General features: G+C 36.1%; 1 protein-coding gene across 1 annotated transcript in view; it reads right to left on the bottom strand.

The window, feature by feature from the left end:
* Positions 1–16191, bottom strand: part of LOC306869032 (BAI1-associated protein 3-like) — a gene marked incomplete at both ends in the record, with an annotated part of 45582 nt that overhangs the window by 25225 nt on the left and 4166 nt on the right. Inside the window, 3 exons of the mRNA XM_079415584.1 lie at positions 416–523; positions 634–711; positions 5045–5132. Of these exons, the coding sequence (XP_079271710.1) occupies positions 416–523; positions 634–711; positions 5045–5132 (274 nt within the window). The remainder of the gene's footprint in view (positions 1–415; positions 524–633; positions 712–5044; positions 5133–16191) is intronic.

The following is a 16191-nucleotide window of genomic DNA, read 5'->3' as shown; positions in this document are numbered from 1 at the left end:
CAGGGGTTTCATGGGTGTAATATAAGCACCGAACATCAATCCCCATTGGGCAGGGGCTTTGATGTTTAATCATGTCTGAGACAAGAGCATCTGCTCCAACTCATAAAACCAAGTCAAAGTAAACAAACCCCCCACCACCACCCAAGCGCAACCCTCCGTTCCCCCACAATCCCTTCAAGGACTAGCTTTTTTTTTCAAGAATGCAAGCGCTTTGATAACAAAAGATAAAACAAGAATTTCTGTGTATTTCATTTCTATTTAGAAATCAATCAGAGCATGATATTTATTTAGGTCTTGGTGGATTTGAAGCACCAGAGGCACAAGACACATTGTTATATTTGTGTTGTTATGGAGGGATGCAGGAGCGTTTGAATCATGCACTATGCAATTTATTGAGAAAACAACAAAGTTGCACCTTCTGCAGGTAGTTGAAAATGTCCCCTTCGTTGGTAACATATTCTGGCGACGGTACCCCAACGCGATTGACCACAGTGTAGATCGCCTCCTCATACAACAAATCCAGCTATAACAGAATGATTTATTTCAAAAAGGAGAAAAACCACAAAGTACCACAAGAAGGAATCATGATGTCCAAACCACTGCTGCTTTTGAAAGGATGACCAGGAGACTCACCTCATCTCTGGTGGATCTCTCTGGAACAAAAACCTGGTCTTTGCACTCCAGTGGTGGAGGAGCACAGCTGTTCTCCTCCTGTAAATGTATGAGGATGGAGAACCAATAGAAACAAAGATGACAGGTGAGGTGATCAATGAGTAGGGAGATCATTAATTGTGCGTAACAATGAGCTCAAAGCAGCTCTCTAGCAGTGTAGATTCAAGGGCTTCACCGGCTGAGAGCAATGAGTTGGCAAGAGGAGAATTCATGAGCCCCTCAGAATTATCTTCTGTGAGAAATGGATAATTTGATCCAAAATATGAGCCCGTTTTAATTTGAGCTTCGCTAATAGATAAAGGGGATCTTGGCAATGGCACAGCGATAAACTCCCACTTTTGACGATGAGCGTCATTTACTTTTTAGTTGACGAATCTACAACACAATCAGTTCTCCAAGAGGATTGTTTTGAGACGAATGTTCTGATAAATGTCTTCACAATCAGCTATTTCAGGGAGAATCTGAAAAAAATCAAATAAAATAAATAAAAACTTGTTTACTACCAATGATAGTACCATTGTATTCATTACTGGGCCATGAATAAAGCACTGATTCGGTATCAAATTGTTATTAATTAATAGCCTCACTGTACTAGGTTTGTGTGCTATTCATAATTAATTCAAGATTAAAAAAAAAAAATCCATTTGAATTTGATTCCTGAATTTGAATCAAAATAGCAAACAGCATGCAGAATTGCAATTCAATTTTACCTTCACTAAAATATATTTGTATTTAATTTATATATAGTTCTGTATATTTAACACATTTATAGACAAATGTGGAAGGACACGTCATTTCCAAGAATGCCATGCCTGTTGAATTTCTGAATGCCGTCCACTTTTTCAGCAGCCTCGTTTCTGTAAGCATTTTTCCCAAATGGATTTTTTCTTAAAGTCATGAACCAAAGCAACCAGCCACGAAGCAAATCACAACATTACAAACTTTGATTTGAAGCAAAAATGTATTATGTACTTAATGGCTTTAATTTGTGAAGACACTATAATCCCATTAACCATTGTGAATGATATAAATTAAAAAAATGGATGGAGAAAGTTACCACAGTTTAAGCTTATTGCAAAATATGCATATATAAGTATTTAGAGTTTCAATTTAGCACAATTTTCTCGCTGTGGAGATCTCTGGAGGAGAAACAACAGGAATTACAACAACATGATTATTTTTTTTAAAAGTTGAAATAATGTTGACTTATATGGCTTCAACAAAAGCATACACAATTATTAAACTTTGTAGCTTATAATAAGTCTGTTTTTAATTGTTAAAATTCAATTCTGAATGGGATTTTTACTTCCAATAGAATGACTGTTACACTCTACTGTGATTAATTAAATTCATCTTCCTGTGGGTGTGGCCAATTCAATTAAAATTTCAGCAACAGTCACCACAGTTGCCAAGTCCGCGTATTATGCGCAACTTTGGGCTTCTTTTTTTGTAAAATTGTGTGAAAAAATCCCTGGTCGCTGGGTTTTTTGGGCTTATTTAAAAAAATATTGTTACTTGTTAGGGAAATCTGACAAGCAACTTAAGTTATTTATTTATGTTCGCCGTATTCTCCAATGTATTGATTGACACTCTGTCTGCTCGCAGTTAATAGTCAACCAGTGCAATAATATAAGTGCGACAGGCAGCGTAATTTGCCAAATGTTCCGCCCCCTCATTGGAGAAAAATGATTCAAAAAGAAGGCGCGTGACGCTGTAATCCAAGCGATGACAGAAGTAGATGTAGAGGAGTGGGATGACTTTCTTTTAGCCTAATTTTTACAATGTTTTTGTAATGTATTAATTATCACGGGCTGTAATAAAAAAACAAGTAGTCATGTCCTAATACTAAGAGTAAATACATTTGGTTCGAATAGCCTGGTATGGCAAGATGTCTTAAAATGTATTTCTTTTTTTAACATTTAAACTTAGACCACATTATTAGATTACCTTTTGACTTCATGAATACACACAAATGACAGCTTAATGATTTTTATCTTTTTTTATTATTAATAATATTATATAATATAATATTAAATTTTTTAATATAATATATATTATAATTTAATATATAATTTAATATAATATTTTTTATATATTTTTCTATAATATTTATTTGGCATTTAGTTTTTTTATGTAATTTATTTGATAGTTATGTATACATTATTTATTTTAAATGGTAGAAAAACTGTTTTTGACCTCAAAATAAAGCACTTTCCCTCTGTACATGGCTGTGGGGACGAGCAGTTTTATGGTGCTTGGAATTCTTTATAATTAATTAATAACAAATATTGCCACATTGATGGCTCAAGCAGATGTAATTGTTCAAATAACACATTGTTTCATTTTAAAATATATATAAAAAATGTAGCCTAGTGTTTTTCAAGTGTAATATTTCTGTAAAGGCTAGGGACAGAAAAAAACACATTTCCATAGAATGAGCCCTATATATTTTAAGCTATAAATATGTGGCTATGTTGAAGCTCTTGTGTTTTTCTCCTTTTCCATGTCTCCAGTCCTATTCTGCTCACAGGTGATTGGAGATAAGTTTTGTTCCCACTTTTGTTGCAGTTTGCTGATTTTTGTAAAATAGCTTCTGTTTTGCTTTTCAGATAAAAGAGTGGTTTCAGTTTAATATGTTGCATGCTCATTTACTGGTAATAAATAATTGATAATAAATAATATCGATGATAATAAATCATCAAAAAAATATTGGGCTTGTTTTTAAAGCTGCGGTTGCTTATTTGTCTCACGAGAGTTGGCAACAGTGACAGACACTTAATCACAAAATCCTAGGAAAACAACCAGCAATTTACTAGCAATAACTCTAGAACTGACTGCTTTCAAGAGTTCATGAATCCACTGTAAGGAAAACACTGAGCCAGAGATGTGCGCCTGGGAAATTATTAAGGAGGGATTCTCTGCTCGTCAAAAAGAATAGTGCAACCCATTTCATCTTTGTTAAAGACCACCAGAATGGTCCAGACACATCCAACAGAGTGAAGAGATAAAATGTGAACTTTACAGCATAAATGGGAAAGTTATTTTTGACCACAGCAAAACGGCAAATTCTGACTTGAGACCTGCATAGCAGACGTGCCATATGGTGGTGGGAGTATCATGATTTACAGCCTAAGAAGCGGATAGCTTGCAGTCTTTGTGGGCATAATGAATCCTAATTGTACTCTTCATCTCCACGGCAGTACCGCCGGCTAACGCTTGTGTATTTCTCTGTCTGCTTTGTATCCAATCTCACAAGGCATTGCATTTCATTCTGCACTGCATTTAGTCTCTTTGCATTTATTATTTTTGCATGTCAATTAGGTTAGCTGACATTTCTTACCATTATTGCATGACATTTCCTTATATCATTGCCACTGTCGCTATAAGGTTGTAGAATAATTACATATTATTGTTTTTCCTTACAGTTGGACTATAATGAGAAGAATGGCACTAAACCTGACTTGACTTATACAGAAAAATATACTAGTGAATGTCAGAATATCTGTCTTCGAGGTGAAGCTGAACAGTGTGTAGGTCGTGCATTGCAATGCTAATGATCCTAAACACACAAGTAAATCAATAACGGAGTGACGCAACCAGATAAATTTTGTGTTTTCCAATGGTCAAGTAAAAGTCCTGACCTTTAGCCGAATGAAATGTTGTGGCATGACCTGCTCAAGCAAGACAGCATAAAAATCTCAGTGACGTAAATTGACGCAAGGGATTGCTTAAGAACACGCAGCCTTTCTTCAGTCCTTCATAATATATATGTAATGTCAATATTCTTATTTCCAGGTAAAAATTATGTTTTAACTACTTTGTCATTCATTAATTCGTGCATCAAGGGATAAAGGAGAGAATATGTTTCTATACATCAAGGTTTGCACAATTTTCCCCAAAAAGATGATGAATGTTTAAATGATTACTGTGTTTAATAGCGATGCGACAAAGCATAATTTCATATATTAATTGTGTGATTAGATCTTAAGGATGCCATTTCTGTAGGATTCTTCAATAGTGAGTGTACAATACTACCCATTACAAGTGTAAATGCTTTTATCACCAAGAACCCTTTGGAAGCAAATTTCTACTCAGCCAGCATTGATTGCTGTCCTTTTCAACATTTACTGCTAGAACAGTAGGAGAGGAACGCTCTTCAATAAACATCTAATTCAAGCAAATTAACTCTGACGCTGTCTGTATATGAGGGGAAGATGGAGGGTGCATTTCTGTGATCGCTAAATCCTGCAGCAAAGCTCAGGAGAAAGAACTGCTTTAATATGACCAGATTCTTCAGCACATGGGGAATGTGGTGACAGGGATAAACACGTTGGTAAAAGCAGGGATGCAATCTTTTGAAGAATGTGGTTACCTCAGTTTGGCCGGCAAACAGCAGACTATCCTGTTTCTGGAGGATTTTATTCATGCGGTCAAAGAACTCCCCGTTTCCCCTGGCAACCCTGGAAATAGAGACAGATCAGTTCATTTGTAGAACATTTCACCCTTGTTTACATTTAATTACACAATGTGGCTTCAAAAAGAGTTTCCCTTCCAGCTAAGTCTGGGACATTCTTTTGTTTTTTTGTCTTCCCTGGCTCTGGTTCACTGTAATCACTATCACATATATGCACATCTGGACCTCTGGACTGCTGCTTATTCACACTAATAAGATAAGATGAGCAACATTGAGAGATCTTTGACAGGCATCCCGCAAATGCTTGTTTTGGGTTGACATGTAATTACTGGAACATAGATAAATGGAGAAGTGGTAATAAACTGTCAAAACGTCAAATTTAGGCTCAAACTGAGAGTGGTGCTGACATGAGGACAAATTACTATGAAGCTTTTACTTTCAGACAATGCTTAGTTTTAAGAGAAGTAAAAATATTTTGCCATGACAGTAAAGTTAAACTTCTCTATTCTATGTGAACACTAATATGAACAATAATACATTATAACAGTTGCCACTTGGGATGTGCTGAACACCTTCTGAATACCACAAATAATGACTTATAACAGAAACTAATAATGAACTCAATTCAACCAAACAATAATAAGAGAAAATATTCACTGAAATGAATATCCAAATTGCAACATAAAAATTTACATTTTAATGAATATTTTTAAAATGACAACCCTAATAAGTAATATATTTAAAACACATTTATTTCATGCTAAGTATAGTTTAAATCTATTAACATATTTACTGACATATTGCTCAAGACATATAAAACTGATATAAAAATTATAATGAACTGTTTTGGAGGCTACTTGTGGACAATTTTAAGCCTAAAATTGTTTTAATACCACTATTGATGAGGATAGTATGATCTTTAAATAACATCGGTCTTTAAATGTAACATATTTAAGGTGTACCTGAAGTAAACTTGCAATAGTCCTATTTTAGCACAATCAAATATACTTCAGTATATCTTTAGTTGGATCTCAGCACTACTTCTGCACAATTAAAGTAACAAAATTAGGTGTTCCAATTGAGCAAACAGGTATACCAATTTAGTACTAAAAGTACAATTGCAGGGTATTTTTAATAAGTACATAAATATGTAAATATTTGTAGTATACTTCACATGAAATATATTTTAGTATATTTATTTTTCACTAGGGAACACAACAGTGAGTTTTTATTAAAACATTACACTTACATTACAAAACGTCACATTGTGTCTCAATTTATTGTGTGTCTCAGAAATCCAAATTGCAATACTACGATAGACATTTTAAAAGTGGAAAATAAGTATATTTAGCCTAAATGCTTTAAACCTAAAATGCTTCTGTGTTTCATTTTTAGCTTTATAAGTTTATAATAAAAAGGAATAAATCATTTTATTAACTATATAGGGCATATTTGCAGTATGTAAACTATACATGGAAAAAAGTTATATCTAAAATAAAAAAAATTCATCAGTTTTGATGCACTTCCCATGTAAGGCCCGCCTACAGTCTGTTCTATTTGAAAACAGAAACAGATCATTTTGTGATTGCAACAGATCAACACAAATTTGAATTCGTATAAATTTGTGGAATCTTATTTGAATGTTTTCATACAATTTGCACATGCTACAATGATTGGTAAGAGGTGGAACTATAAGTTAAGATTTAAAAATAAATCTTTCACACGATAATGTCATAAGAAATTGGAATCTTGTAAAATAGTTATGTTTTTTCATGAGATCGGAATACGTGAGATAATTGCACAGGTAAGACTGCTATACCTTTGCTGGTTGGTAATTATCAAATGACTCAACCAGCTTCTCCAGATACATTTAGCTGATAAACATTACTTTGATGTTTCACTAGTTGGCTAGTACCAAACTAGCACTAACCTGGGCTGTGTTTCCCAAACAATGACATTGAAACCTGTTGCTCAACTTTGTATGATGCATTGGAGAAACAAACAACATAGTCACGGCTATTCCCAGAAAACATATGAACTTTATTGCACGTCATTCAAAACCATGTTGGTTAGAACTGTCATTAATGACTGAATGTAATGTATGGAATTACAGATACAGATTACACTGCATGTTAAGCTTATTTTGCTCAAGTGCATGTCCACATGTCACAATAACAAGACACTATGCTTGTAACCACAGGCCGAGAGCTGTAGTTTAAACCACACAAGTTTGGGATGCTATTGGCAAATGTTCTTTAGAACTATGGATTCAGGAAACACCAAATCGTTGAACTATGTTGAAAATGACTAATCTTGCAACCATAGTTGGCTACTGATGCTTTTGGGAAATGCACCCCAGACTGATGCATAATGGAAATTCATGCTGGTCTTTTCAGCAAGGCAGGTAATCCGTTACTTTACACATCTGAAAGAATGGGATCAGAAAGCAGATGTGGCTCAGCCAAGCGAAACAAACAAACATGGTGGGAAACACTGACAGCAGATATCAGGACTTGTTGTGGACCTTGTTCCTTCGAGTTTATCTGCAGAACGCCTGCGCTCACTGGGGATTGAGGTGACAGGCCTCCCTGTCCCTCTGACAAGCCTGAAAATCAACAGCTTGGAGCACGTCCCCGAGAAACAGCCTCCATGGAGATAAGGAGATGATGGACGTTTTCCGTCCTCATTAGTCACTGCTTAAACATCATCAATGCAACAAGTATACAATAAAGTCTTGCCGCTTCCAATCAAGACTCTTACACACTGTCCAAATTAATTTATCTTATCGCCAGGCGATCCGAGGAGGAGGTGAGAAGCGTGCATCTCCCGCAAACCGGGGTGAACTCCTGGACCCCTGCCACTTGCTAATTTTCCAGAACCGGTCGTCATGGTGATGATAGCCCGTTCAATACGGGATTGGTTGGCAGAGTGCAGCACCTAGGGAATATCGCCCATCTCTCCTGCTCTGCCCTGCCTGACTTCAGTAGAGTGTGGAGGAATGAGCAGGGAACGCATTAGTATGACCATACAGCTGTCAGACCCCCTCGGTGAGATCCAGCCCCCGTCTCTCATTATTTATCCAGCCCACAGCACTCCAGACCATTTCTTTATCAACACCATCACAGCAGGTGAGCATTAGATACCTGCACGCCTAGATATCCAACAGAGCGCTCCTGGGATTCCCTCAGGAGATGAATTAGGGATGACACTTTGAGTCTGCATACATCAATATTAATATACTCTCAATGAGGCCACACATTATATCATTGTCTGATAATTCTAGGACTGTCTAGACCATTTTGTCCTTACCTGTGAGATAGAAAAAAAATCACAAATGAGATAGCTTTAATGTCTCAGTTGATTCTCATAGATGCCAATGAGATAAAAAGAAGAGCGAAGGTGCTGCGAACGATTTTAGTGGTTTGCTAAATTGTACTATTTTGCTAATTTCAAGAACACACCCACCGTCCAAAATCCCAACCTCCAAAAACATGTCCACAAACTCCAAGGCTCAAGGTTGGGCTGGTTATCATTGCCTTGTAAAGGAGGGGTAACGCTACAGTTTTCGCTCTGCTGACTTCCATTCATACTCGTGCAAATGTAAAAGAAAGGAAACACAAGCTCAATTTTCACTGCATTCAAAAATTCAAGCTTGGAGAACTCTTGCAAATTTGTATCACATGTGTGGCCAATAGAAGAGCGAAATTACACTGTGTAATTTTTAAAGTTGTGCAGTAAAGTAAGTGCAGTTGACTGTATATTTTTACATTTTGTATTTATTATTATATGTAACATATTGAATTTAGTGTTCTAAAACAGACTCCATAGAGTGTGACTGTGCACTGTTAGAAGTGTTTGACTGTGGCTTGAGCCCCTGCTGGTAGATGTTGTAATTACACCATAAGTAGGGTGCCATATGTGCCATTTATATGGGACACATCCTGGCCAGGATTTTTATATTGCCTAAAACATCCAAAGTAGTTTGACCAATAACATGCTGTTATTGTACATAATCGACCAATCATGGCACGTGAGAAGGTGGGAACGATCATAGCGGTGCAAATACGCACACGTGTTTGTTCGTTCGTTCGATTTGAACAGAGCTGGGTAGTAACTGATTACATGTAATCTGGATTACGTAATCGGATTCCAAAAATAAAGAATTTGTAATTAGAGTAAGTTACATTTTAAAATACTTGTAATCAGACTTTATTGATTACATGATTACATATTATTCACACAATAGCAATAAATTATTCATCATTTATTGATTCTCTCTAATTTGTTCATGGTTCTCTGACATTGGTTAATGGTCCTACGTTGTGCAAGTAAACATCAAATATTTATTATTTTTTAGTAAGTTAATTATTTTGATTGTTATTTTAAAATTATTTAATTATAAAATTATAAATTATAAAATTATAAATAATTTATTTACATGTCTGCCTTTCATTACACTCACAACCCCCCTGCAGTTCCTTTACGAACCCCAGTTTGGGAAACCTTGATGTAATGTAAAATAAAGTTTAATGCACTTCATGTTGTTACAGTGAAAGGAATATATTTTCTCACTCTTTGTATTTTGACATCATTATGATACAAGATTATCCTGTTTAAATTAATATGATAAACTAGTTAGTTCAAAAGTAATCTAAAAGTAATCTGATTATATTACCTAAAATGTGTAATGTAATTGATTACGTTACTGACTACAATTTTTGTCATGTAATTTGGAATCAGTAACGGATTACAATTTGTAAGTAATCTACCAGCTCTGGACTTGAAGCTGCACACCGATTATTATATGACACCAAAGTACCGCAAGAGCGATTTGAAAGCATAAGGAGCTGTCTGCCCTGCTCTTTATAGCTCTCGTGAAATAATGTCATACAACGAAAAAACTACCAAAACCTGGATATTTTAGGCAATACAGAAATCCTGGCATGGTGAGTCCTTAACCATAAGGTTCTGCAAATCATCTTTTTCTCCACTGATGGACATTTAAAGGGGACATCAGATGCCCATTTTCCACAAGTTGGTATGATTCTTTAGGGTCTTCATGAAATGTCTGCAGCATACTTTGGTTAAAATTTATCAATGGTTGTGTAAAACAACACCCTTTTTACCTTTTCAAAAACAACTATGTTAAAAGTGACCTGTTTCAGCTTTCCTGTAGCTCAAATAGTAGAGCATGGCGCTAACAACGCCAAGGTCATGGGTTCGATTCGCAGGGAAAAGCAAGAGCTGATAAAATGTAAAAACTGTAACTTGAATGCAATGTAAGTCGCTTTGGATAAAAGCGTCTGCTAAATGCGTAAATGTAAATGTTTCAGAGCATGTCTCTTTAATGATAATGAGCTACTGCTCACCACACCCCTCTGGTTTTTTTTTTTGTGTGTGTATTTGGTGGTGCGTTACCATCGAAAACAAAACTAATTCACTGTGTCCTCCGTGGCTCTGATTTTGGGAGAAAATTAAGATTCACATTTATTCACTCTTATATTCACATTTATGTCCACAAACGTATACAAAACACCTGCATTGCTTAAGAGGCATTGTTGTAGAGCAGCTCGAGCACGGAGAAAATGGCAGACAGCATACAACTAGCTGAAGACATAAATATGCTAACATGGGGCAATCTGTCAGCGGTAGTAGGCGGGGCCTGAGCAGTATGATGTCATACTGTTCAAGGTGAACCAACTCCACGGTAAGGCTTTTTAGGCAAGAACCCGACATGGGTGTCATGTAGACTAATAAACTATGTTTAATGGGACTGAATTTGTATTTAACGTGATTACAATTTATTAAAAACATTAGAAATTGATCATTATATGACTGTCATGGTGCACACAGTGGAGAGGAACGAGGAACACGAGACGAGGAGTAAACTCAAATCAAACAGTTTTTAATAAATCCAAACAGGGTAGGACAAGGCAGGGCAGGCACACAGGAACACCGGGAGTAACGAGTAGACCAGACGAAAACTAACTGAACAGGCAGGAACTAAATACACAGGCTAATTAAACACACACACAGCTGAACAAAATCATAACCAAACATAACAATGACAGGAAAATGACCACATATTGAAACATGGGGGCGGGAAACACAAGACACAAGGCTGACAATAACGTTTCCTTTCCATGGTTATTCAAACAGCGAATAAATTATAGGTAGGCTTTATAGAAAGTGAAATTATCACTGATTTTGATCTATCGCGAGTTTAAGCAAAAAATATCACTAATATCGTTAATATCACTGAAGCTGTATACACTGTGAAATTAATCTCTTACTTACACTGTATGTATATCTGCGCTTTGTCGTTTAAGATGAGAAAATTTGCAAGAGTCCGGAATTCAGTCAGGGAACGTGCACGCACTCAAAACTGATGAGTTTCAGCGATGACTCATCTGAAAGCCTATTGCAATCCTAAGCTCAACAGAATTGTGTGTGATTCGTTAAAATGTGCAACACTTTAAAAACGTCTAAAATGAAATACTGTGCAACATGAGCAATTTAATTGAACAAATTAATTTGTATGTACAGGGGCATTTTTGCCACAAGTCCCCATGGCCAGGGAAAGGCTAAGCCTTCCCAAGCCTTACACACGCTCCGCCTGTCAAAACGGCTTGATTAATGAGACTGATTAGGTTTTGGGGGTATTTAAAAAAGAGGAGGCATTGAAGGTGGTATTGAATATTGTAGTACTGAAGGTGGAAGAGAGCACTGATCATTCACTCTCCCCAATCCCTGCCAATACAGGGACTCGAAACCGCAATCTTTGGGTTACAAGTCCGACTCTCTAACCATTAGGCCCCGAATGCACCCCTAGTATCCTGAGGCTTTTGAGGCTTGTATTCTGGCCTTGTTTTTCATTGTCATAGTAGGTCACATGACAATGACAACATGACAGATGTAGTAGCCTACATCCAGATTCCATTTATCCATACTATATAGACACTATATTATAGAACATACTTTTTTAAAGGTCTCTAAGTAAGGACTTTTTCAAAGCAAGTATCTACTCAGAGAGTATGCAGTTATGCATGCAGCCTTATGTTTTCCCTGTTCTTATGATGCCATGAGCTAATCAATGTTGTCATGAGCAGCTTGGAGTGATTAATCACGTGAGATTTTCGACTCTGATTGGTTCAAATAAGTTATGGTCCCATGAGCACAGATGGCAGATATCAAATCACAGACTTGCTCGAGGTATTATAGACATTCTTGGCAACCATGCAAAATGATTGACAGGCAGATACTGTTTATGATTGGCTAGTTTCAGAGGCTGCTTCTCTCGCTATTTTCAGCTGTTCACAGAGCCTAGTACTGTTCGATAGAGACAGGTAGTGATATATTTCACTGATATCTGTCAAGTAGTGAGGACATTGTATATGTGGTATTCAAAAAACTTTGCTAAGAGCACATTTAAGTTTCCTGTTTCTTAGATTTTGTCTCCTGGGAAAAGACCTTAGTCATCTCCTCTAGAGCTTCAGAAATAATCTCCAGAGTGTCAAAACTGTGCCAAGATACCAAAGTATGCTATCAAAAGTCAGATATTCTGAACTCTTAACAAACACTTCAGAATGTCAAATTCCTTCGAAACCAAGTGATCTGAGCTCTGGTATCGGAATTCATTTTGTAGCTGTATACTCTTACTGTATGTCAACAACTGCCTCATTTCTTTCTGTTTTTATTTCTCCTGAGGAATTAAAGGTAGGGTAGGTGATTTCGGAGAGGCTAGCAATAGCAAGCTAGCTTTGAAAGCATAAGATCCCACCCTCCCTCCAAATCACTCATCAAAGCCACACCTCCTCCAAAACACGCACAGGCAGACAGAGGCTAACCAGTGACATGATGAGAGACAGCGTTGGTAGAGGATTAATTGCAACGCTGTCAGATTACCTCATGTCTCATTCACCGGTGAGAAAATATTACAGTAAGTGCATATTATTACAATTATAGGCCCTTTCGCACCGCAGGAACCTTTTCATAGTAGCCAAACTAATTGTGGAACTACCCACTTTTTGGCGTGTTCGCACCGCGGGAACTAGGAACTGTTTTAGTTCCCAGAACTCCGTTTGGAGGAACTAAATTAGCTCCTAATTCAGAGTAGGGTCTAAAACAGTTCTAGGAACTATCCGTGACGTAAGTGTACGCTGATTGGCAAATACATGTTGATAGGCAAGTAGGACAGTCTATCATAGCCCTTGGACCGAGGGATATGATTGAACGAACATTTTATAGTACTATGCCTTCCACAGATCATATAAATGCATATTAATAAATTCAAGGGTTGTTTGTCATTAATTACTCACCCTCATGTTGTTCCAAACCCGTAAGACATTTGTTCATCTTCGGAACACAAATTAAGATATTTTTGTTTTCTTGTAGCTTCACAGAAATTAAGGCTGAACCACTGATGTCACATGGACTACTTTGTCAATGCCCTTACCTTCCTGAGCCTTGAACGTGGTAGTTGCGTTGCTATCCTAGCAGGGTCAGAATGCTGTCGGATTTCTATCAAAAATATCTTAATTGTTGTTCCGAAGATGAATAAAGAGGTCTTATGGGTTTGGAACGAATTGAGGGTGAGTAACTAATGACAGAATCTTCATTTTTGGGTGAACTATCCCTTAACTGTCACCGTCCTGTATATGGGACACCTAACTTTACTTCAATATATTACCATTAAATCCTAATCTAATCATGACAAACTATATATCATTGGAAAGGTCCAAGACTCCTAAATATATATTTCACCACTGTTTGTTATAAAAAATTAGGTAGCAGCAGTAATAGATTAATTTATGACAAGAGCGCACCTCAAAACATATACACCATAATAGGAGCTCTGACCTTTGACACAAAAATTCTATTCGTTTCCTTTTTTTCCTATCACATGTTTTAGTAATCATCATATATTATATATCATTTGAAAGCTTAAAATTTCAAAATTCATCCTGTGAAAACTGTTTTGAAATCGGATATTGCGTCACCATAGAAATGGTACTTTAAAATCTTTTAGCGGGCTCCTCCCCCTTAGTAGGAGGTGTCATATTCTAAATGTATTATGGTCTTATAGAATCAAAACTTTGTATAATCTTGACAAAATACATATCATCGGAAAGGGCTGAGTCTCAGGATTCCATATTTGGTGGTCTTTTGTGATAGGAGTAAGATTGAGAGAGAAATTGATCCATTTGTTAAAGAAAAGTGCATAAAAAACTTCAATGGGGTTTGAATGGCACCCGGTGGCTGTTCGTGGTATAACGCCTAAACAAAACTGCATAGTAACCTCAATTTTTTTTATATCAACTTCAAATTTGGAACACAACATATTTAGACATATGGCTTTAATCTTATGCCAAATTTGGATTAAAATATATTTTGTAAAATATTTATTTTATATAATATATAATAATAATAGTATTGTACATGTTATTTACAGTAAATTTAAACTTTTATAACTTTTTTTTACTTTTGTTTTTTGAAATTATTTTACTTACAGCAATAATCTGCTGATTGTCTTCTTTAAAAGGAGACCAATCTTAGGTCTGTATTCAAAAGCATTCATGAATTATTACAATTTAACCTTAAATAGTGCACTTTCAAAAAGTTTTCAAAATGGGGGGGGGGGGGGGGGGGGGGGGGTGACAGTTAAGGGGTTAAACTTAGTGATTGCTATCAGGATGTGAAGAGACTTTCAACCAGCATAAACAAATTTTTTTGAACCAAATCACCTACCCTGCTTTTAAGAAAAACATCTGAGACCTAACTGACAAAGATAATAAATGGTGACCTCTGAGCTGTAATATTTTTTTACTCTGAGTGATGCTGAAAACCAATAAGCTTGCTGTTTAAAAGTGTTGAAGATTTTGAGTCTGTGCTTGGCTTTACATCTCCAATCAAAGCTTTTAAACCTTCCTGTGCTGTTATTACTTCAAAAGTGATTGCATGGGAGGCATGGATTATTACAACTTCTGTGATTTATACGAATGCAAGTGACACACACACACACACACACACACACACACACAAATAGGCACAAAGCTTATTTGGCTGTCCACATTCATGTTGCTAGGAAACAGACTTTTCCATGAGGCTTTTTATTATTTTAGCAATATTGTTTATTTTCATTATTCAGACTTCAAAGGTTGTATTGGAGAGCAAAATATGAAAAAGTAAATTATTTACTGACATATCACAAACACACACAGCTACAAGTGTATGAATGCAGGAGCTTCCCGACTTTAGAGACATAGAACAAAAAATATGACTTGGCACTCATGAATCAGATGAATGCAGCAAAATTAAATGTTAAGTATGCAATAATCATCCTTTGGTTAAGGCGACATTTAGAGACTAATCATTTCGGGTGACTTCGTGCAGAAAATAAAAAGTAATGCTCACCCACACAACAGGAAATAAAATTCTGGATGGAGCTCATTATCTCTGATTCCATTCGGGCCCTTCAGGTCGTACTACATGTGATTACGCTAATTTCTAATGCAGCCGCCAATCAACCATATTCCTCATATTTCGCGCTGTGTACTGTGGCTGCATCATAATACAAGATCTTTGTCTTAACCAGGTCATTTAGATGACTGTCACAGCTATATCAAAGTTACATATCCAGGCTCTGTTAGCGGTACTGTTTCTCTCACAACAAGGTGATTATATCAAGTAAACATGCCACTGAACTGTAACAGCTCCCTCTGTCTTATGGATGATTAAGAATTGAATCTGTAATATAACTTTATTGTTTATTGTTAAACTTGTAGTTTCTCACATTCTGTGCTGTCATTCAATTTATTTGATTAGCTTTCACACTGAGTGTGCAGTATTAGCTTTGGACAATATGCGGTAACTAGATGAAATACTTTACATTTTTATATTCATTTAAAGTCACAGGCTCAAATAATTACTTTTTTTTACTTTTATATTTTAAAGAAAGATAAATGTAACAAGAGAAGCTTAATATTTTTCCAAAACTCAAGACTGAATTATCAAGCTAGCATCCTTATAATTTGCATTTTTCCTTTGCTGTAGAGCTGTATACTCACTTATAGACCAGAAGTACATAAACATTTTGTACAAAGGAA

This window comes from Barbus barbus, assembly GCF_936440315.1.
Source record: "Barbus barbus genome assembly, chromosome: 4".
NCBI lineage: Eukaryota > Metazoa > Chordata > Actinopteri > Cypriniformes > Cyprinidae > Barbus > Barbus barbus.
The sequence above is the reverse complement of the archived record's forward strand: the minus strand, read 5'-3'. Positions and strand labels throughout refer to the sequence as shown.